The 22,654-nt window shown below is 43.0% G+C and overlaps 1 protein-coding gene across 18 annotated transcripts in view; it reads right to left on the bottom strand.

The window, feature by feature from the left end:
* The window catches only part of LOC115337142 (sorting nexin-18), a 55,094-nt gene that overhangs the window by 2,395 nt on the left and 30,045 nt on the right, over window positions 1-22,654 (bottom strand). Inside the window, exons 2-4 of one of the 18 annotated variants that reach the window (XR_005931805.1) lie at window positions 16,149-16,861; window positions 13,483-15,778; window positions 13,421-13,440 (exon numbers count right to left, since the gene is read on the bottom strand). Coding sequence is in view for 8 of the 18 variants with exons in the window: in XM_041121571.1 (XP_040977505.1) it covers window positions 16,452-16,861 (410 nt within the window). In the remaining 10 variants the exon portion in view is untranslated. The other 17 variants (XR_005931808.1, XR_005931806.1, XR_005931809.1 and 14 more) reach the window with 17 other exon arrangements.

Genomic DNA, 22,654 nt, shown 5'->3' with positions numbered 1-22,654 from the left:
ATATTTAGCTAACGGTCACAAGAGCATTCCAGACGCCTTTAGAAGGCCTTGAACAGAATAAACAAGAAGACAAAAAAAGAAAGATACCAATTAGAAGAACACAGCTGCGCATTCCACGATAAAGGGAACTTGGCACAAAGAACCTCAATTCGGCAGTTTTTCTTGACCAATTAGACTGAGACAAGTTTCGCATGTTTTAGTATAACCAATTATGTCTTATGTTTATGCGCATGTACAGTGTTGATATAACCAATCATTAAGTGTAACTAGGCACGTGGACAGTGCGTGAATAATGTGTGTAACCAGTAGTAAAATAGCTAAACGCATGTACGGATGTAATCAATGTATAAAATGATGTCTGATGCTCTAGTAAAGGGTCTTCAACTATGATCATATTGATCTGTTGTTGAGTCCATGATTATGCTCCTGCATCCTATCACCAGCCACCTGACAGAAGAGACCAGCACCCACCTCACTACGATCTCCTTTCAGATAGTTGTAGAGAGCGATAAGGTCTCCCCTCAGCCTCCTTTTCTCCAGACTAAACAACCCCAGTTCCCTCAGCCGCTCCTCACAAGACTTGTGCTCCAGGCCCCTCACCAACTTGGTTGCCCTTCTCTGGACACGCTCCGGCACCTCAATGTCTTTCCTGTAGTGAGGGGCCCAAAACTGAACACAGTACTCGAGGTGCAGCCTCACCAGTGCTGAGTACAGGGGAACAATCACCTCCCTGCTCCTGCTGGCCACACTATTTCTGATACAGGCCAGGATGCCATTGGCCGCCTTGGCCACCTGGGCACCCTGCTGGCTCATATTCAGCCGGCTGTCAACCAGCACCCCCAGGTCTTTTTCTGCTGGGCAGCTTTCCAGCCACTCTTCCCCAAGCCTGTAGCATTGCATGGGGTTGTTGGTACCCTCCTGAAAGAGAGAAAGATGGCTGAGTACTCCTCAAGGTCAGAGAAGGAACTGAGCATCTCCTATAACTCTTACTTGAGAGCTAGTGATTAAAAAAGGAAGGGGGGATGCTCTTATATTATTTCACTACTTTTATTTTTAATGAAAGAACTGACTCTTGCTTTTTTTCCAAAAGAAAAATCTTAAAAAATAGCATGGGATGAATCAGTGCCAACTGTGAGAAATTGTTACGGATGCACGACTAACCAAATCCAACAGGTGTTAAAACTCAGATTTATTCTTCAGCAAAAGTTAGTTAGAAGTCCAGTAACATTTTATAAAACCACAGGCTCAATGATGTAAAGAGAATTAATACTACACGGCTGACTCAAGAATCCCCAAGATTTAAAGTGATGGCTCAAAATGCGCATATCACTCACCTAAAAGCTGAGGGCTCTCTCCCTCGAGGAGTTACCTCGGGCAGTGCCCCGACCCAAGGGGGAGTCCCCGACTGCAGACCCGCTGCTCCGAGGAGGACTGCCAACGTGTCCTCCGGCGGGACCCCGTTTATACCCCTGTCGAATCTGACCTGTGGTCATTTAATTCTATTGGCTAGGAGGGTCACCTCGGTGTACCTGGCGCATCTCGATTGGCCAGTTCAAATTTCAACCTGCAGCCTCCAGGGTTTCCTTCCCCTTCTCCCTTCCTGGAGAAGTTTTGTTTCCTGCTGGCAGGATGGGGGGGCGGGATGTACTGCCACAGAAATACAGCCGCCCTAACTCACTACAAATAAAATGTTGTACTATCTCACCTAACTCTAATTTTTTGTGTATTTATGTTATGCTCCTCATGTTTTTATTGCATCTAAAAGTCATATATATTAAAATTAAGTCAGTGCATGTCTGAGCTCTGCTGTTAACTGTATGAGTCTGAAGTATACTGAAGTTACAGTACTTGTATATATTACATAATTTATGTTTCTATGTATAGCATGTACTATTCTGCACTGTGTTATATTGAGAAATTACTGAAATTACAAAAGCAGTATCTCAAAACTTAGGAAATGCCAGAAGTAGGGTAACCCATGTGACTTAATTCAGCTTTCCTGTGAATATGCATAAAAAATGGGCTCCAATGACATGATCACATACAATTTTTCTGGGAAGACCTTTCTCTCTTTCAGTTCACTGAATGAACAGTACCTGAGTGAGCTTCCTCTAGAGGCTTATTTTACCTCACTGCTCTACCCATGGCCCCATCCTTTATTTCCTAAGTAATATTCACACCCGTATTGGGTCTGGCCGAGATGGAGTTAATTCTCCCCATAGCAGCCCTAGCAGTGCTGTGCTCTGAATCAGTAGCTAGAAAGGTGTTGATAACACCCCAGTGTTTTGGCTACTGCTGAGCAGTGCTGGCACAGCATCAAGGCTGTCTCGCCAACATTTTCACCCCCCTCAATGGCAGGCTGGGGCAGGGCAAGATCTTGGGAGGGGACATAACCAGGACAGCTGACCTAAACTAACCAAACAGATATTCCATACCATATGATATCAACTCAGATATAAAAGCTAAGTAAAGGGAGACGGAAGGGGGGCATTTAGTCTTCCGGAGCAACCACCACGCGTACTGAAGCCCTGCTTCCCAGGAAATGGCCAGACATCGCCTGCTGATGGGAAGTAGAGAATAACATCATTTGTTTTCCTTTGCTTTCACATGCGACCTTTGCTTTCACTTTATTAAACTGTCCTTATCTTGACCCATGAGCCTTTTGTTATATTTTCTCCCCCCTGTCCAGCTGAGGAGGGGGAGTGATAGAGTGGCTTCGGTGGGCACCTGGCATCCAGCTAGGGTCAACCTACCACACCACCTCATGAAGACTGAGTATTAATTTCCTTATGAGGGTTTGAGGGTGGTTTTTTTAATCTTAATAAAGCAATGTCTGAAAACTCTATTTATTTCAAGGAGTTTATATTCACAACATTCCAGCAAAATGAGCTGGGTTTATTATTCCCCTTTTGCAGCGGATAGATTACAAGTGTCCTCTAATTTGTGGTGGTCTACTTAAAGAAATGAATTCCTGATTTATTTTTTTTCCAGAGAACTTTGCATTTTGTAGCATTTTCTCTATTCAAAGCAGAATGTCCACAACCTTCAGCAAAAACTGTGAATGCCCAGCACTTTTTTTCAGATTAGGTCCTGGGTTTAAACTCAAACCTACACAAAATGGAAAGCATGCTCTTAACACAAATTATTTTGTGTGGCTTATATTGCATAGAACAACTTGGGTAGAGGCAGGGACAGTCAAGTTCTCTGAGCACCACTCTGCAGGCTGAGGGAGACCCTTACTTGATCTTCACGCTGCCTGCCTTTATCACTGTGCACAGTACAACTGATGCTACAAAAGAAGGAAGGATTATACAGACAACACTCTCCCTGAAAGACCTTAGTATATCCTGTGCACTGAATAAGGCAGGGAAGTGGTGGAAAGCAGTTATGTAATTGTGTGCCATGATGTGCCTTGATATACTAGCTACACAGGCAACTTCAATTCTGAAATTTCCTAGCTTTTTTTTTTACTGGTCAACCTTAGCATTCTTTAATACAGTCATTTATTGTGTGCAACTTCCTAAATCAATTCCCTCTTCCCTCCCCAAGAAAAAAACAGTTAATAGAACATATGGAGCCATATCAATACCCATAGCACTGCATCACAGAGCCTGCATTATGGCATCTCCTTCAGCCCCTAAATCTATAGTTCATCAACAGTTAAAACTTTTCAACTGCCATATCAGACCTTTGAACATTGAGCAAAGAAAGTAATTTATAATGAGAAACAAAACATTGCTGTCCTCACCACCAGAAGAACTTAAATTACCCATTTTGTGACTTCTCATTATGGCTATTTAGTAACAGCAAAAGGACACGGATGCTTTGGAAGCCCAAGGTATAATCAGAGACTGGAGGAACAGACTTTTGTAGTCACAGGGCTTTCTGTCCTCACCCTTTTCTGATCTTTGTCCCCATGTGTTCCTCCCCAACCTCTACCTTGCTGTAGCTGCCAGACCCAACTTCAAAATTGTATTCCAGGCTGCTGCTTCTCTCCTCCCATGGCCAGGTAGAAAGAGCAGCAATGCCAGGACCTACCAACAGCTGCTTTGCTCAGCTTCTGCTCTGGGAGGTTCAGCCCCTTCTGGATGAAGGGAAAAACAATTACAGAGAAAATCTCACTTAGCCACTGCTGACTGAGGTTAGAACCAAGATTGCTTGGAGCAAGTGGGAGCTACAGAAAATTTATCTGTCAAATTTTAGCACAGTAGGGCCTGGAGAAACCTTAGTTTAACTTGGAAATATTTAGGCAAATTTTCACAGGCATATCTAAGGATGCAAAAGTGCAAAAGGTAACGAGTCTGCCAAATTTCAAGTCCTTGTTCTAAAGTATGAAAGAACTAAAGATTTCTAGCCAAACTGTTTAAAGAATCTAAGAGGAAAAAATCTTTTTCATTTTTATGATCTCCTTCTGTGAAATAGCTGAACAACTTTCATTTAAGTTTCCCAGAAGAATTCAGGCTGGAGAAAACAACCAGCACGGAATATGTTAGCTGGAATACTGAAGGTCTGGCAAAATAAGAAGGTACTGCAAACAGGGTCTTGTAATTCACCAAAAAGATACCTGTGCCTCACCAAATAACGTAGGCATTTTCAGTGTAGGCAGTTCATTAACATTTTCTAAAAAATATCAATTTTATATGCAACATATTCTTCCATTTTGAATTATCAGATTTTGTTGGTGCTTGTCTTGAATGTTTCATCACCACATAATTTTCCTACTGATCTCTCTAAGCTGGGTCTTAGAACACTTCTAAATCAAGAGTACCATGTCATTTGTCGTGGTTTAGGCCCAGCTGGTAACAAAGCACCATGCAGCCGCTCACTCACTCCCCCGGCCCAGCCATGGTGGGATGAGGAGAAAATATAAAGGCAGGCTCATGGGTCGAGATAAGGACTGGGAGGGATCGCTCCCCACTTATGGTCACGGACAAAAGACAGGCTCAACTCGGGGAAGAAACAAAATCAATTTAATTTACTACAAATCAAATCAAAACAAGGATACTGAGAAGTAAAACCAAACCTTAGAACACCTTCCCCCCACTCCTCCCTTCTTCCCAGGCACAGCTTCACTCCCGAATTCTCTACCTCCTCCCCCCAGCAGCGCAGGGGGACGGGGAATGGGGGTTGCAGTCAGTTTGCCACACATTGTCTCTTGCCGCTCCTTCCTCCTCAGGGGGAGGACTCCTCACACTCTCCCCCTGCTCCAGCGTGGGGTCCCTCCCACGGGAGACAGTCCTTCACAAACTTCTCCGGCATGAGTCCTTCCCACGGGCTGCAGTTCTTCATGAACTTCCCTGGCGTGGGTCCTTTCCGCGGGCCGATCTTCAGTCACAAACTGCTCCAGCACGGGCTTTCCCATGGAGTCACGGCCATCTTCGGGGGCCTCTGCTCCCCCGCTCACCTCCATGGGCTGCAGGGGGACAGCCTGCTGTCTCACCACGGGCTGCAGGGGCATCACCTCCTCTGGCGCACCTCCTCACCCTCCTTCCTCACTGACCTCAGTATCTGCATAGGTGTTCCTCTCACATTCCAATCCCACTACTCACTGCAGGTTCCCCTTCTTAAATCTGTTATCCCAGAGGCACTACCACTGTCACTGATTGGGTTGGCCTGGGCCAGAGGTGGGTCTGACATGGAGCCAGGGGAACTTCTAGCAGCTTCTCATAGGAGCCACCCCTGTGGCCCCCTCCCCCGCTACCAAAAAAACCACGCCACACAAACCCATAACACCATTGGACCCTGAAACTGGTAGAGAGAATCTAGAAAACATGCACAAGTCATAAATAGAGGCAACTGTGTTCTCTGCAAGTATCAGACAACAAAAGGGCTGGGAAGCACACTGATCTCATCATTTTAGCAGGTTGTTAATTTCTAAATCTAAAACCTACAATTTAAATAGAAACATTATTCACACTCCACTTGCTGGTCATTCTAAGTAGATATATTCCCCTGATGGGGAATATATTCCACAGTTTTCATTGGATTCAGCACTTTCACAGAAACCAATACCTCAGTGGATCTTCTTGCAGCTTTCGGTTCAATCTCTCTAACCCCCAGCAAGTATACCAGATACTTAACTACTGTCAATGAAAAAATTGTGATGCATCAAAAACAAATTACAGGAGTGGAATAAAGCAAAGGCATTTAATATTATTCTATAGAGCTAATTTGCTTTCCTCCACATTTATTTATTTAAAAGGATTCTGTTAGATTTCCTTTGATGCTTCCACAGTCCCACACAATATACATTCACTTTACTGTAGAGTACATTCGGATCTCAGACCACACCATCCAGTAGTCCATCAGTCATGAGTGGTCAATGTGATACTTGTTCCAAATAAAATTAAAACTGTAGTTCTAGCATAGTGCAGTAAGCATTAATGGAATTTAGGCTCCCTATATCAGTTCAACTCCATAAAGAGTGAGGAAAAAAGGAAGATGCTAATATGGATGTGGATTTGAACCTTTCCGAACTCTGCAACAATTCAGATCCAGGATTCCAGTCAAGTTTTTTGGTACATCAAGTTTAACCAATTAGCACCCCCACTTTCCCCTCACCCCAAAAATTCACAAATAAGAAAGTAAGGTGAAGGCCATGACAGTTTATTTGGGAAAACTGTACCTATCTGATTATGTTGTATGTATACATATCACAGCTTAATTTCCCCCTGGACACATATATGTCATTAATACTAACCTCCTAGAATACTTCAACTGGAACAAGATCAATTTCTGAACAGGTCTTAATACTTCCATGTAGAATTAATTTGATTGTAGTCTGATCTAATTACTGCAAAGATGTTTAATAAGACAGTATCTGGAAGCCATGGAACTCAGCTCAAACCTAGCTCATCACTATCTCATGTAATTAAACAACATATGGGAAGCTGGAGTACTGCTGGGAAGAGCTATTATGGGAAGTGGTGAGTTTTGAATGTAGAACAAGACACCATGAGGAAGATAAAGAGCAAGTCAGCCCTATGACTATGGTCCTTATGGTCAACCTTGTTGTTTGCAGCACTCTTTTAATAGCCTGGAAATGGAGTCTTTCCTCACCAACTGTCCTTTCTTTTACAGATGCTGTTTTTTCCTCTTTGTTATTTTGTATTTTACTTCTTTGGGTACATACTAGCAGCACTGCCGAATGCAACATGCTCAAAATAGCAATCTCCAAGCATCTGGGGATGAATCTTAAAACCAAAACTACATTGTTACATTTATTCCTCTAAAACAGAGGTGTGGGGTTAAGCTACAGAAACTGACATGATCGAAGGAAAGAACTGTACATTTCTGCTGCATAGGTGAGGAATGGTTTGTACTTAAATGTAACTATTGCTTAACTTCCTTTTCCAGGCTTTTGTTTGTTTAAGCTATCTTAGATTAATTTAATTAAAACAAAAAAAGTAAACATTTTGCTTCCTTGGAAGGTTTTGTTATTTTTGTTTAGGAGAAAAAAGGTAGGATAAATAAAAACCCTCTTTCATACTGACCTATAAGAAGGAAACCAATAGGTTATAAACACAGACTTCAGACAGTTCAAGGGAAATAAGCCAGAAAACTCTTTAAAAGATAGTGTTTACGTATACATAAATGCACCCTGCTTGTCAAAAATATTTATACAAAAATTAAGACAACTGTTAATTCTTGAGTGTTATAAACATAAAAATGCAACCTGTTTTCCAAGTTAGTTCAGCCAAGACTTGTTTCAGAACATTTATATTACTGAACATCCCTGAAATTTTGTAACTTAGTAAACTAATGAATCACAGTGGAGTCTCAACTCAGACAACTGGCAATGTAGATGCAAATCTGAAGATAAACTGAATCAGCAATGAACAATGAGCAGTTCATTTCAAACTTAAAAAATGTTCTAGCTATACAGCTTGCATTCATATCCCCTTGATAAACATCATTTTTATTAGGCTAGCTCTTAAAATTTCCACTCTCAGTAATGTTTTATACTAAAAAAATGTAATATTCATTTCAGAAAGGGGATTTAGTGGTATATTTTTGTATATGTGCTTAACATCCTAGTACACGTAACAAGTAGTCTCCATTTTCAGGGCAAGTGTGAACAGATTTAAGTTCTCCTTTTTGAGACAACATTTGTCGTAAGACAGTACTTGCTGTGCAAACTGGATGGCAGCTGATTTTTTTCCAGTCAATATGAGGTTTCATAATCAGTTCCTGTTATAGGCATCAACCCTTCATTCATTCAATCATAAAAATGTGACTTACTAGAAAAGGAAAAATAGAGTCTAAAGGCACAGAATCACATGGCTGCTCTACTAGGAGTCTGTAAACAGAGAATCATCTGAATTTAGGAAATCCAAATCTAGGAAAGTAAAAAGGCATCTGAAGCAGGCTTTTATCTAGCCAACTTCTTTAAAGATCCAAAAGGTCTACAAAGTATGCACCAAAATACCATATTTCAAAAAGCAATAAGGCAAATAGTATACTCATTATTTCAAAAAAGTTACAATGGTAGTGTAGGCATACACAGTATAACTTAGTTACAATGCATGGTACTGTTTCTACTACATAGCCCTATAACTGTTTCCTTTCTACATAATCGAAGATTAAACCAGGATTCCAGGTGAACACAAAACCATCCTTGTACCACCATCTACCACTGGCAACGGTTCTGCAGCAGCAGCATTTGCTCTGCTGCTTCAGTCACATTCATACTGAGGAAAGTCCACAAATCAAAGTTCAGAGATTAAACACTGTCATACTTGTGAAGAGCTTCTTCTAGCTTTTGTGTCACTTTTTGAAAAAAGAGTATTTGCTGTTGCAAGAAATGCTGCATCTGTGATTTAAAGTCCCTCACACGAATTTTGTGGAAATGATTAATTTCTGCTAGGGTCGCAAAAGAAATAATGTTACAGCGTTCTTGAATGCCCTCAGCTTTTTGGAGCTCCATCTTCCCCTCTTCCACATGTCGCTTACTCTCCTTTACTTTGGTAAGGGCTCCTGTGTAAAGAACAAAACAAAATAGTTGAACTATGAGGACAATGTAGACTCAACTACTGTACTTTAACAAGTGATTTAATAACAAGAATTCATAGAAGGCTCATTCTAAATGTATTTATATGTGTGCATATATATATATGAATGAAAAGGAATAAAATAAAAGCTTTTTCAGAAGAAAAATCACAGAACAGTGAATCTTGTTTAAAAAAAAAACCCTTTTTTTTTTAAGGCTCTAGCTTGCAAAAGATAGTAAAACATGCCTATTTCACAATCTTAAAAATCAGATGGTGTCCTTCAGAGAATGTCTGATAAATATACCAGCAGTGGAAAAAAATGAAAGCACTAGAAAACTAGTCAGATCAATTTAAGTCTACATAAACACCAGAAAAATAGCCTCATTCAGAAATTGGACTTTGTGAAACATAACAACTTTTCACTATCTTTGTGAAACGTCAAAAGGAGATCTGAATACACAAAATCTTGCCAATACACCATTCTGCTTTTGCACTACAGATACCCAAAAAATAATTATTGAGTACTAGAGAATCTAAAAGTTTATTTCAAAGTTGTAGACATCCAGGCAGAGATAACACAATCCTGTAAGAGCTAAAAGAAACACAGAGCAAAAGAATTGACAGTCCTCCTCCTCCAAATAGCTAATTAAAGCACACACATCCTACAAAACCAAAATATCACCCAAAGCAGACTCATATAGTGACACAGAATACCAAGATGTGTCTTAGATATTTACATTCATGTCTCAATTTCCCATAAGAGCAACTTCTTTGGCTTAAATATTATATACATATTTTATTCATATAACTAAACCCAGTCAGACCAATAAAGCTTTTATATTCTCATAAAATATTAGTGATATGGCATTTTTCACAACCTTTATGATCACACAAGTTACTTGTTCCTTCAACTATTTGTAATGTCTTAACTAACTCTCTCCTTTCATATTATACCTCTTACCATATGTGGAGGGTTGACCCTGGCTGGATGCCAGGTGCCCACCAAAGCTGCACTATCATTCCCCCTCCTCAGCTGGACAGGGGAGAGAAAATATAACAAAAGGCTCATGGGTCGAGATAAGGACAGGGAAAGATCACTCACCAATTACCATCACAGGCAAAACAAACTCAACTTGGGGAAATTAATTTAATTTATTGCCAATCAAAACCAGATTAGTATAATGAGAAATAAAACCAAATCTTAAAACACCTTCCCCCCACCCTCTCTTCTTCCCAGGCACAGCTTCACTCCCAAATTCTCTACCTTCTCCCCCCGAGAGGTACAGGGGGACAGGGAATGGGGGTTGCAGTCAGTTCATCACACATTGTCTCTGCCACTCTTTCCTCCTCATGCTCTTCCCCTGCTCCAGCATGGGGGCCCTCCCATGGGAGACAGTCCTCCACAAACTTCTCTAATGCGAGTCCTTCCCACAGGCTGCAGTTCTTCACAAACTGCTCCAGTGTGGGCTCTTTCCACAGGGTGCAGTCCTTCAGGAACAGACTGCTCCAGTGTGGGTCCCCCTGTGGGGTCACAGTTCCTGCCAGGGGCCTGCTCCAGCGTGGGCTTCCCATGGGGTCACAGCCTCCTTTGGGCACCCACCTGCTCCGGCGTGGGGTCCTCCATGGGCTGCAGGTAGATATCTGCTCCACCGTTAACCTCCATGGGCTGCAGGGGAACAGCCTGCCTCACCATGGTCTTCATCATGGGCTGCAGGGGAATTTCTGCTCTGGTGCCTGGATCACCTCCTCCCCCTCCTTCTTCACTGACCTTGGTGTCTGCACAGTTGTTTCTCTCACATATTCTCACTCCTCTCTTCCGGCTGCTGTTGTGCAGCAGTTTTTTCCCCTTCTTAAATATGTTATCACAGAGGCACTACCACCATCGCTGATTGGCTCAGCTTTGGCCAGCGGTGGGTCCATCTTGGAGCCGGCTGGCATTGGTTCTCTTGGACACAGGGGAAGCTTCTAGCAGCTTCTCACAGAAGCCACCCCTGTAGCCTCCCCCACTACCAAAACCTTGCCACGCAAACCCAATACACCATACAATGACTACAGTTCACTGACAGGACTCCCTATACATTGCCTTGAAGAAATGCTTTTCTGTACTTCCTACAGTGACACTAACCAGCAAGCTAACAGAGAAACCTCTCTGCCTATATCTTTCAGGAGGACAAGATCCACTGTCTGCTGGGGAAGCAGGTTTGTCTTCTTGTCAGCCTTAATCCACACATGTAGTAAACACCATTAAAAAGTAAAAATGCAGATCATCAGCAGTAGTATTATCTTCTGTCCTTTCCTCCTTCTGCCTGTTTAATACGCCATTTCAAACACGCCTTCTCCCAGCGCCCTGACACATCTCTGCAATTCAGATTTGGAACATGACTTTGTGCGCAGCAGTGTCTGGGTTTGCTCTATGGGCAGCAAGTTGGGAGGGAAGCGGGCAGCACAGCTGCTGCTCACTGCATTTCATTCCCGCTTCTCACATTCCCCTTCCTGCTGCAGCTTATCCCCTGCCCATCTCCAACCCCTCACCAGGCAGTCAGATAGAATGGAGGGTCAAGGTACGCTCTTACTAGAGGCAAGTTAAAATACCAGATGATTTGGCAGACTTGTGGAAAAAGAGTTTGTTGCATTTTTGAAATGTAATGGGGGTTGTGCCTTGCATTATAAATAAAATCTGGAATTCCTAAATTCAGAGAAGCATGCGTGATTTTTCTTCACTCAACTTCTAACAACAATTTGTTAACTGGGCCGGGGGGTGTTTTTAATAGCAAATACTTGGAAAATAATTCCTCTGTTATCAGTATTTCTCTACTCTTAAAATCATATTTTTCTCCTTAATTTACATTTAGGCTGTGCTCTACGTGGCATCTCCTGTCTGCAGTCCTGGTACGAGCTCTGAGTCGCAAGTATAAGAAATTCCCCTCCAGTGGGACATACTTGCAGTAAGACCATACAGAAGATTTTCCTTTTCTATTTTGAACTGTGGCAGGAAAGTTATTAAGAAGGTAAGTGTAGACTGAAGACTACATGGCTGAGGACACTGGTATTTGAGTGGCAGAGGCCACGCTCTGAACCCGGTGCTCTGAAGAGCTGACTGGAGGCCAAGAGCAGCAACTCTCCCCAGGGGCTCTGAGGTGGTGGCAGGGCCTGGCTCTGTTGTCCCATAAGCGGGGTTCAGTACCCGGTGTGCAATAAGCCAATCTTACACACAGAGCCAAGATATTTGTTTATTTCATGTCTGCGCAGAGATGGGTGCCAGGTGGTGACTCCACAAAGCTGGCACACCACACCAAAGAACTGCAACATATTTATTCTGTTACATGATCAGTAAAAACCCGCCTAAATTTACATTCATCAGTTAGTAGTCACCCTCTCATCTACTATTGGTCAGTTATATTTAAATTAGCATGCATGTTCCTTGCAGGTGGGGGGGGGGCAAGTTCTTCCAGCCTTGAATTGAGTCGGTGGTCGCGATCTCCCCCTGCCACCTCTACCTTTCCCTTAGTTCATGCTTCTTCAGCAGTCATCCGGCCTTCCCAGTGCCTTCTGGGGCAGGATGTTTCCTTTTATCAGTCTTTAGTTCCCTCTCCAAGGGCATAGTCATTAGCAAAGCATGCATAGTTTATACAAAGTAATCAGGCTTGCATAGTGAAGCTATGGAGTACTGGTCCTCCTTAAAGGACAACGCATCATGTTTAACCCTAAATTGCACCACAGCTAGGCCGTAACTCAAACATATGACTACATTTCCCCCCTCTGAGATTATAAAAGAGGAACCTCAATGTGGTTTCTCTTATATCAGTCTCACCTCAAATTATTTTCTCATAAACCTTAGAACAACATTTAGTAACACAAGATACCAATGCATAAATACACACAAAAGCTATTAAAGCAATTATTATATAGTTCAATAACCTTTTTACCCACAAACTTAAATTGGGGAACCAGGAAGTCAACCACTTAAATGTTTCTTCAAACCTGTAAGATGTGTCATCCTTTTGTATCTCACAAAGTATTTTAGTTTGTTTCCAGTTTTTTTCTAAGTCTGTAGAAATTCAACCACTCTGATCCACATATACACAGCAACTAGTATTTAGAACTGTGCACACTCCTCCTTGGGAGGTTAGCATCATATCAAGAGCCATTCTATTTTGTAAAGTAATTTTAGCCAATTCAGACACTTCTTCTTGTAGGGCTTTTATAGCATCGTAAGTCTCGTTCCCAATTTTCTCAATTATGACTGAAATATTTACTATAGTTTTCTCTAACTCGCTAACTCCTAACCAGGGAATAAACCACCTCACGAAGGAGTGAAATCCTGTGGGTCTATCAATCAATAGATTAGCAGTTCTTTTACTCCTTCGAAAGTAGGTTCTCGTCCATATTTGAGATCCTAAATTTTCAATTATTGTGATATTAGGTACTACTGCTCCTAAGGTACATGTTCCTGACCAATTAGGAGGTAGGGTTTTATGAGCCTTGTCACCACAAAGCCAATACCAACCACTTCCCTTCGGAACCTGCCAGCCAGTTCTTTGTTTTTCAGACCAACTTCGGTATCGGATTTCAAATGTACCTTTGGAACAATCTGCATATTCTCCTACATATATAGCTCCAGTACAATTAAGTTTAGGTCTTGGTGGCCAGTCTGTGTTATGATTACATCTCTCTAGACATTGATAATAATTTCCTGGTAGACTGTGAACTTTCCATTCTTGCTCTATTGTGTCATCGTATGTTTGGTCATTGTTATTCTGCACATACTTTACAAATTCCGGGAAAGAGAAATTGAGGGGTATTCCTATTAAAGGAACACCTTTGTTAGAATGCTCGGGGAAATGAGTACAGATCCAACAATTAGACTTGATCGCCATTTGTACTGTTTTCTGCAATAATTCAAAATGCAAGTTCTTTTCCCATGGATTTCCTGGTTCCCCACAAGACACTCGGGCATCTTTTAACTTTATCCATATCCATAGGCAACAGAAGAATATTACCCCCCTTAGTTCCTTCATTTCTTTTCTAAAGAAATCTGTATACTTACACAAATACACTAACAAAGGTATGAAAATAACTATCAAAACACAATACAAAGATACTAGGCCTTGCGTACAATCTAGCAATCTAGCTCAATATATGACTTCTCAGAGTCCCAGTTACAGTTCACTGGGACCGAGAGAGTTTCAGCTTCAGTGGTCCCGTTTCTTCAGAGATCCACTCCTTCTGTGGAGCTTTCTTCACATGGGTATAGTGTATCCATGAATCTATACCTTTCACTTTCACAGCAGTATAAGTGGTAAGTAGCACCAGCTAAGGTCCTTTCCATTTTTCTTTCAAAGGCTCATCTTTCCAGGTGCGGATATAAACTGCATCTCCAGGTTGAAATTCATGTACTGGCGAGTCTAAAGGCAAAGGAGTTCATTGGTTAAGGTACCTACGTAAGGAAGACAAAGTCCGTGACAGGGATAATAAATAATTAACCAATATTTCTTCTCCTTTTGCATGCATTTGGTCTCCTTTTCCTGTCATTGAGTTTGCAGGATACTGTTTTCCATACAGTATTTCAAAAGGACTCACCTTTTCTCTTACTCTAGGAGTGATCCAAATTCTCATTAATGCTATAGGTAGGACATCTACCCACTTCATCTGTGTTTCCTGACACAGCTTTGAGATCTGTCTCTTTAGGGTTTGATTCATCCTTTCTACCTTCCCACTTGATTGGGGTCTCCAAGGTGTATGAAGATCCCATTGTATTTGTAGGAACTTAGCAACCCCCTGAACTACTTCAGCTATAAAGTGAGGGCCATTGTCTGATGACATCCCTTCTGGCATGCCGAATCTCGGAATCACTTCTTTGAGCAAGATCCTAACTACTTCTCTAGCTTTGTTGGTACAGCACGGGAAGGCTTCAGGCCACCCAGAAAAAGTATCTACTAAACCCAAAAGATATTTAAATTGGTTACATTTTGGTAATTCAGAGAAATCTATTTGCCAGTATTCCCCCGGCGTTTGACCTCGTCTCACTTCTCCAAAAGGAGGCTTTCTTTGAATTTTTGGATTATTCTTGCAACACTGCTGACATTGTCGTACAATTTTATCAGCTAATTTTTGCATTTTTGGTCCTACAGCATATCTTTTAACGCTTGCAACCAAAGTGTCTGCTCCCATATGGGATTCATTATGGGTTTTCTTCAATATTTCTCTTACCATTGGGGTAGTGATCAATACTTGTCCATTTTTAGTTACCCACCAACCTTCCTCTGATTTGGTACATTCCAAATATTTGGCAAGCTGATCCTCCTCTTCAGAATATTCCGGAGCTTCCCATTGAACTTCTCTTGGTGGGATCAGTGCCCCAATCAATTATGCCCTTTCTGCAACTCTTTTAGCCGTTTCATCTGCCTTTCGATTTTCTTTGATTATCTTGGTTTGTCCTTTCTGGTGAGCTTTGCAATGTACAATTGCAACTGCTTTTGGTCCTAGAACAGCTTGCAGCAGTTTCAAAATCTCTGGTCCATATTTGATAGGGGTTCCTTGAGAGGATAACAATCCATGCTCTTTCCAAATGGCTCCATGTGCGTGGACCACTCTAAACACATATTTGGAGTCTGTATATATGTTTACCTTTTTATCTCTGGATAGCTCCAAAGCTTGAGTTAGAGCTATGATCTCTGCTTTCTGAGCGGAGGTATTGGGTGGCAATGCTCATGCTTCAACCTCCTCTTGTAGGGTTACAACGGCATACCCAGCTTTCCATTCTCCATTCACCATGAAGCTACTTCCATCTGTAAAAAGTTCAGTTTCTGGATTGATTAATGGTATATCTTTCAAATCAGGTCATCTAGAGTATACCTGTTCCATAACCTGCAAGCAGTCATGTTCCAGTTCCCCTTTCTTGTCTACCGGCATTAAAGTGGCAGGATTCAAGGTTGAAGACATTTTTAAAATGACATCGCCCTGTTCAGTCAACACCACCTGATATTGGGCTAACCTGCTAGGAGAGATCTAATGATGCCCCTTTTGTTCAAGCACAGTTATCACTGCATGGGGTACAAAAACTGTGATAGGCTGCCCCAAGGTTAATTTCCAGGCTTCCTTAACTAACACTACCACCACAGCTACAGCTCTCAAACATGCAGGCCATCCTTTGCTTACCTCGTCTAGCTGCTTGGAGAAGTAAGCTACCAGTCTTTTCCAGTCTCCCAGAGTTTGAGTCAGGACTCCCAATGCTACATGTTGCCTCTCATGCATATATAATGTAAAGGGTTTGCTTAAGTCCGGCAGACCCAGAGCAGGGGCTCTCATTAATTCAGTTTTAATGGAATCAAATCCTTTCCGACGCTCTGGTGTCCATTCCAAAATTTCTCCAGGCCCCTTCATAGCCGCATATGATGGTTTGGCAATCAGGCTAAAATTTGGTATCCAGAGTCTATACCATCCAGCCATTCCCAAAAATCCTCATAGTTCTCTTTTAGATTGGGGGGAGCTATCCAACAAATAACTTCTTTCCGCTCTTAGTTCTCTTTTTCCTTGAGATATCTTAAATCCTAAGTAAGTTACAGTGGTTTGTATCATTTGAGCCTTCGTCTGAGATACCCGATATCCAGCCAGTCCCCAAAAATTCAGCAAATCTATAGTTGCAGGTTTACATTCTTGTTCAGTCTTTGCCCCAAGTAGGATATCATCCACATACTGCAGCAAAGTAATGGAAGGATTCTTACCTTGCCAATTTTCCAATTCCTTGGCAAGTACATTACCAAACAATGTCGGGCTATTCTTGAATCCTTGTGGCAGCATGGTCCAGCAGAACTGTATTTTCCTCCCTGTGGTAGGACTTTCCCATTCAAAAGCAAACAACTTCTGGCTTTCTTCTTCCAAGGGGATACAAAGAAGGCATCTTTTAGGTCTAGCACTGTAAAATATACAACATTTTCGAGTATTGCTGACAACAAAGTATAAGGATTTGGGACAACTGGATGTACATCAACTGTAATTTTATTAATTTCTCTTAAGTCTTGTACCAACCAATACTCTTGAGTTCGAGGTTTCTTAACTGGTAAGATGGGTTTTTCATACTGACTGACATTCCCTCAACAGTCCATACTGCACAAAAATATTAATTAACAGTTCTAAGCCCACTCTGGCCTCTAATTTCATAGGGTATTGGTTTTTTCTTACCAGTTGAGCTCCCGATTTTAATTCGACTTTTACCAGAGTAGCGTTCTTGGCTCGTCCAGGTTTCTTGGAGGCCCATACCAGGGGTATTACAGCGTCCAAAATTTCCTCTGAAATTCCAATCCCCTGTTGTTTCTTTTTGGTCAGTGGACACAATTGAGCTCTCCATGCTGTCTCTTCAGGCATGTGTAACTGAATAGACTTCAGAAAATCTTAGTTGCGCTTTCAGTTTACACAATAGGTCTCGTCCCAATAATGGGAGGGGGCATTCTGGCATATATAAAAATTCATGAGTCAAAGTAGTATTTCCAACTGTACATTCCATAGGTTTTAAAAATGGCCTAAAAACTCGTCTTCCCGTGACCCCAACAATTGGCATATACATTTTACTTAAAGGTCCCTTACAACTAGTTACTACCAAATGGGTTGCTCCACTATCTATCAGGAAGTCTATAACTTTGTTCCCCAGCTTTACAGGAACCAGGGGATCAGCTGGGGAAATCTTGATATTGTCCCCCAGTCCCCTTCACTCAGTATCAGATGTCCCTAGCATAACTAGGTTAGTATTTGATTCCGGCTCCCCTTTTCCAAGTAATTTTTCTCTCTGTGGGCATTTATTTTTCCAGTGTCCTTCTTTTCTGCAAAAAGCACACTGATTAGGACCCAAAGGGGTACGATTCAGAGAGTTAATTCTCTGTCCTCATTCTACTCCGTTCCATCCAGTTCTTCCCTTACCTCTTCCTCTTCTTTGGTTCCCACTGGGGCCCTCAGCAATTGCTGCTGCCAACAACAGGGCTTGTAATTTTATTCCTTTTTGCTTTTCCCTAAATTTTTCCCTCTTTTCTCTCTCCTCTCTATTATTATAGACCTTGTATGCTATTTCTATCAACTGAGATATAGACATTCCTCCTGCTCCATTTACACGCTGCAGCTTCTTTCTAATATCAGGAGCAGATTGTCCTATAAACAGCATATTAAACATTTTCTTATTGGCTTCATCCTCTGGGTCTAAGTCAGTCCATCTGCTGGCAGCCTCGCATAACCTCTCATAAAAGGCTGAAGGGTCTTCTTCAGCCTCTTGTCTCACTTCGTATAATTTTGACACATTTTTAGGTTTTGGGACTCCACGTCAAACCCCATATAAAATCAGTTGTTGATATTGTTTCAACATAGTTTTCCCTCCAGCTCTGTTCAGGTCCCAGTCAGGTTCTGTCTTTGGCATATAGTCATCCATACTCCCTACTACATTTCTCCTTTTGCACTCCTCCCTTGCCTTTTCCAACACCATTCGCCTTTCTTCTATCATGAAGAAAGTATTGAACATAGCTTGTATATCCCCCCAATTTGGATTATGAGTCAACATAATAGTTTCTAATAGTTGATGCATTCCTTCTATATTCTCCTGATAAGACCCTACCGACTGTTTCCAATTCAATAAATCTGAAGTAGTAAATGGGACATTGTCGTGGTTTAACCCCAGCCAGCAACTAAGCACCACGCAGCCGCTCACTCACTCCCCCACACCCAGTGGGATGGGGGAGAGAATCGGGAAAAAGAAGCAAAACCCACGGGTTGAAATAAGAACGGTTTAATAGAACAGAAAAGAAGAAACGAATAATGATAATGATAATGATAACACTAATAAAATGACAACAGCAATAATGAAAGGATTGGAATGTACAAATGATGCGCAGTGCAATTGCTCACCACCCACCGACCGACACCCAGCTAGTCCCCCGAGCGGCCATTCCCCGCCCCCACTTCCCAGTTCCTATACTGGATGGGACGTCACATGGTATGGAATACCCTGTTGGCCACTTTGGGTCAGCTGCCCTGGCTGTGTCCTGTGCCAACTTCTTGTGCCCCTCCAGCTTTCTCGCTGGCTGGGCATGAGAAGCTGAAAAATCCTTGACATTAGTCTAAACACTACTAGCAGCAACTGAAAACATCAGTGTTATCAACATTCTTCACATACTGAACTCAAAACATAGCACTATACCAGCTACTAGGAAGACAATTAACTCTATCCCAGCTGAAACTAGGACAGTATCCACCCCTTATTCTATACCATTGACGTCATGCTCAGTTCCCATACCTTTAGTTACATCCTGGTCAGTCATTATCAGCTTTTCCATCCCTTTGAGACATATGAACGATGATATATATATATATGTATACATACACAGAGATATCATTCTTTTAGTTTATGGGTTATGTTCATTAAATGTTCGTTGAGTTCATTTAGTTCCTGACTTTGGGCTCCATCTGTAATACCAGTCTTTCTGGGCAGGAGGGATGGTGCAAAGTCCTCTCAGTCGGTAGAGCAGAGTTGGGCTTCAGTGCAGTGTGACGAGCAGTTGACATTGGACGCAGCAGGAGGATGGTGTGCACCGTTGGATTGTTGCATGCTATAGTCAGTTCTGTCAGTGGCCCGACTCTTGGGTACGTGAGCATCTACGTGACGTACTTTTACAACCAGATTCTCTAGCCGGGACACAATATCTTGCCACAGTGCGGCAGCCCAAATGGGTTTACCTCTGCGCTGCCAGTTGCTCTGCTTCCATTGCTGTAACCACCCCCACAGGACATTTGCCACCATCCATGAGTCAGTATAGAGATAGAGCACTGGCCACTTCTCTCTTTCAGCAATGTCTAACGCTAGCTGGATGGCTTTCACCTCTGCAAACTGACTCGATTCACCTTCTCCTTCAGCAGTTTCTGCAACTTGTCGTGTAGGACTCCATACAGCAGCCTTCCACCTCCGATGCTTTCCCACAATGCGACAGGACCCATCAGTGAACAGGGCATATTGCTTCTCATTTTCTGGCAGTTTATTATACAGCGGGGCTTCTTCAGCACGCGTCACCTCCTCCTCTGGCGACATTCCAAAATCTTTGCCTTCTGGCCAGTCCGTGATCACTTCTAAAATTCCTGGGCGACTGGGGTTTCCTATGCGAGCCCGTTGTGTGATCAGTGCAATCCACTTACTCCACGTGGCATCAGTTGCGTGATGTGTAGAGGAGACCCTCCCTTTGAACATCCAGCCCAGCACTGGCAGCCGGGGTGCTAAGAGGAGCTGTGTTTCAGTACCAACCACTTCTGAGGCAGCTCAAACTCCTTCATATGCTGCCAATATCTCTTTTTCAGTTGGAGTATAGCGAGCCTCGGATCCTCTGTATCCTTGACTCCAAAACCCCAGGGGTCGACCTCGGGTCTCCCCGGGTGCTTTCTGCCAGAGGCTCCAGGTAGGGCCATTCTCCCCGGCTGCAGTATAGAGCACATTTTTAACATCTTGTCCTGCCCGGACTGGTCCAAGGGCTACTGCATGAACAATCTCCCGTTTAATTTGTTCAAAGGCTTGCTGTTGCTCAGGACCCCATTTAAAATCATTCTTCTTCTGGGTCACTTGATAGAGAGGGCTTACAATTTGACTGTAATTTGGAATATGCATTCTCCAAAAACCCACAACACCTAAGAAAGCCTGTGTTTCCTTTTTGTTAGTTGGTGGGGACATAGCTGCTATTTTGTTGATCACATCCATTGGGATCTGACGACGTCCATCTTGCCATTTTATTCCTAAAAACTGGATCTCCTGTGCAGGTCCCTTGACCTTACTTTCTTTTATGGCAAAACCGGCTTTCAGAAGGATTTGGATTATTTTCTTCCCTTTCTCAAAGACTTCTTCTGCCGTGTTGCCCCATACAATGATGTCATCAATGTATTGCAGGTGTTCCGGAGCTTCACCTTTTTCCAGTGCAGTCTGGATTAGTCCATGGCAAATGGTGGGGCTGTGTTTCCACCCCTGGGGCAATCGATTCCAAGTGTACTGGACACCCCTCCAAGTAAAGGCAAACTGTGGACGACACTCTGCTGCCAGAGGGATTGAGAAAAACGCATTAGCAATGTCGATTGTAGCATACCACTTGGCTGCCTTTGACTCTAGTTCATATTGAAGTTCTAGTATATCTGGAACGGCAGCACTCAGCGGTGGCGTGACTTCATTCAAGCCACGATAGTCAACTGTTAGTCTCCACTCCCCGTTAGACTTTCGCACTGGCCATATGGGACTATTAAAGGGTGAGCGAGTTTTGCTGATCACTCCTTGGCTCTCCAGTTGGCGAATCAACTTGTGGATGGGAATCAGAGAGTCTTGGTTGGTGCGATATTGCCGCCGGTGTACCGTCGTGGTAGCAATTGGCACTTGTTGTTCTTCAACCCTCAGCAACCCCACAATCGAAGGGTCTTGAGAGAGACCAGGCAGGGTAGACAGCTGTTCAGTGCCCTCCGTCTCCAAGGCAGCTATACCAAAAGCCCATCGATACCCCTTCGGGTCCTTAAAATACCCTCTCCTGAGATAGTCTATGCCAAGGATACACGGAGCCTCTGGACCAGTCACAATGGGGTGTTTCTGCCACTCATTCCCAGTTAGGCTTACTTCAGCTTCCAATACAGTTAACTCTTGGGATCCCCCTGTCACACCAGAAATACAAATGGGTTCTGCCCCTTTATAACTTGATGGCATTAGAGTGCACTGTGCACTGGTGTCTACTAGAGCCTTATACTCCTGTGGGTCTAACGTGCCAGGCCATCGAATCCACACAGTCCAATAGACCCGGTTATCCCTTTCCTCCACCTGGCTGGAGGCAGGGCCCCTCTAATTCTGGTCCGAGCGTCCATTACTCACTTCTCGTAAAATTGGCTCAGAAGTCCCTTCAAGAGGATCAGAAATAAGATCAGCCCTTCTACTCTGTTTGGAAACTGGAGCGGCATTTTTCCTGGTAGAATCCCCTTTTGTGGTGGTTTTTCCTCGCAGCTCACGGACCCGTGCATTTAGGACCGAGGTAGGTTTTCCATCCCATTTCCTCATGTCCTCTCCATGATCACATAGGTAAAACCACAGGGCACCTCGCGGTGTGTACCTTCTATATTCTCTCTCTTGGGCAGAGGAGCGCTCACTCCTAATAGCTCAGACATTGGTCCTTACAGGTGGGCAATAGGACATATCCTCTTTGAATTGCTGGAAATCCTCGGACAGCTTCTCCACAGCCGAAATGCAGGCTTGTAGGGAGGAGGAGAGATTTTCTTCGTATTGACGGAGTTGGCGAGCCACTTCATCCACCGTCGGTGCCTCTTCGTCTTTCCAGGTCATTATTGCCAGGGAGTTGGCATGGGACGATGGTGCGCTCCGTACATATTTCCGCCACATGGGTCGTGTGCATTGGACTTCGTCTGGATCTTTGGGTAATTGTGGGTTGTCCGGGTCATGATGAATCGTCTCTAGCACAGCTAATTCCCTCAGATATTGGATACCTTTTTCCATGGTGGTCCACTTGCTTGATTGACATATAACATCTTCCTTAAAGGGGTATCTTTCCTTCACACTTGACAAGAGTCGCCTCCAGAGGCTGATGGCTTGTGTTCCTCTTCCAATTGCCTTGTCAATGCCACCTTCCCTGGCAAGCGATCCCAGCTGCTTGGCTTCCCTA

The sequence above is a fragment of the Aquila chrysaetos genome (genome assembly GCF_900496995.4).
Source record: "Aquila chrysaetos chrysaetos chromosome W unlocalized genomic scaffold, bAquChr1.4 W_unloc_3, whole genome shotgun sequence".
NCBI lineage: Eukaryota > Metazoa > Chordata > Aves > Accipitriformes > Accipitridae > Aquila > Aquila chrysaetos.
This window is presented reverse-complemented; position numbering and strand designations above follow the sequence as displayed.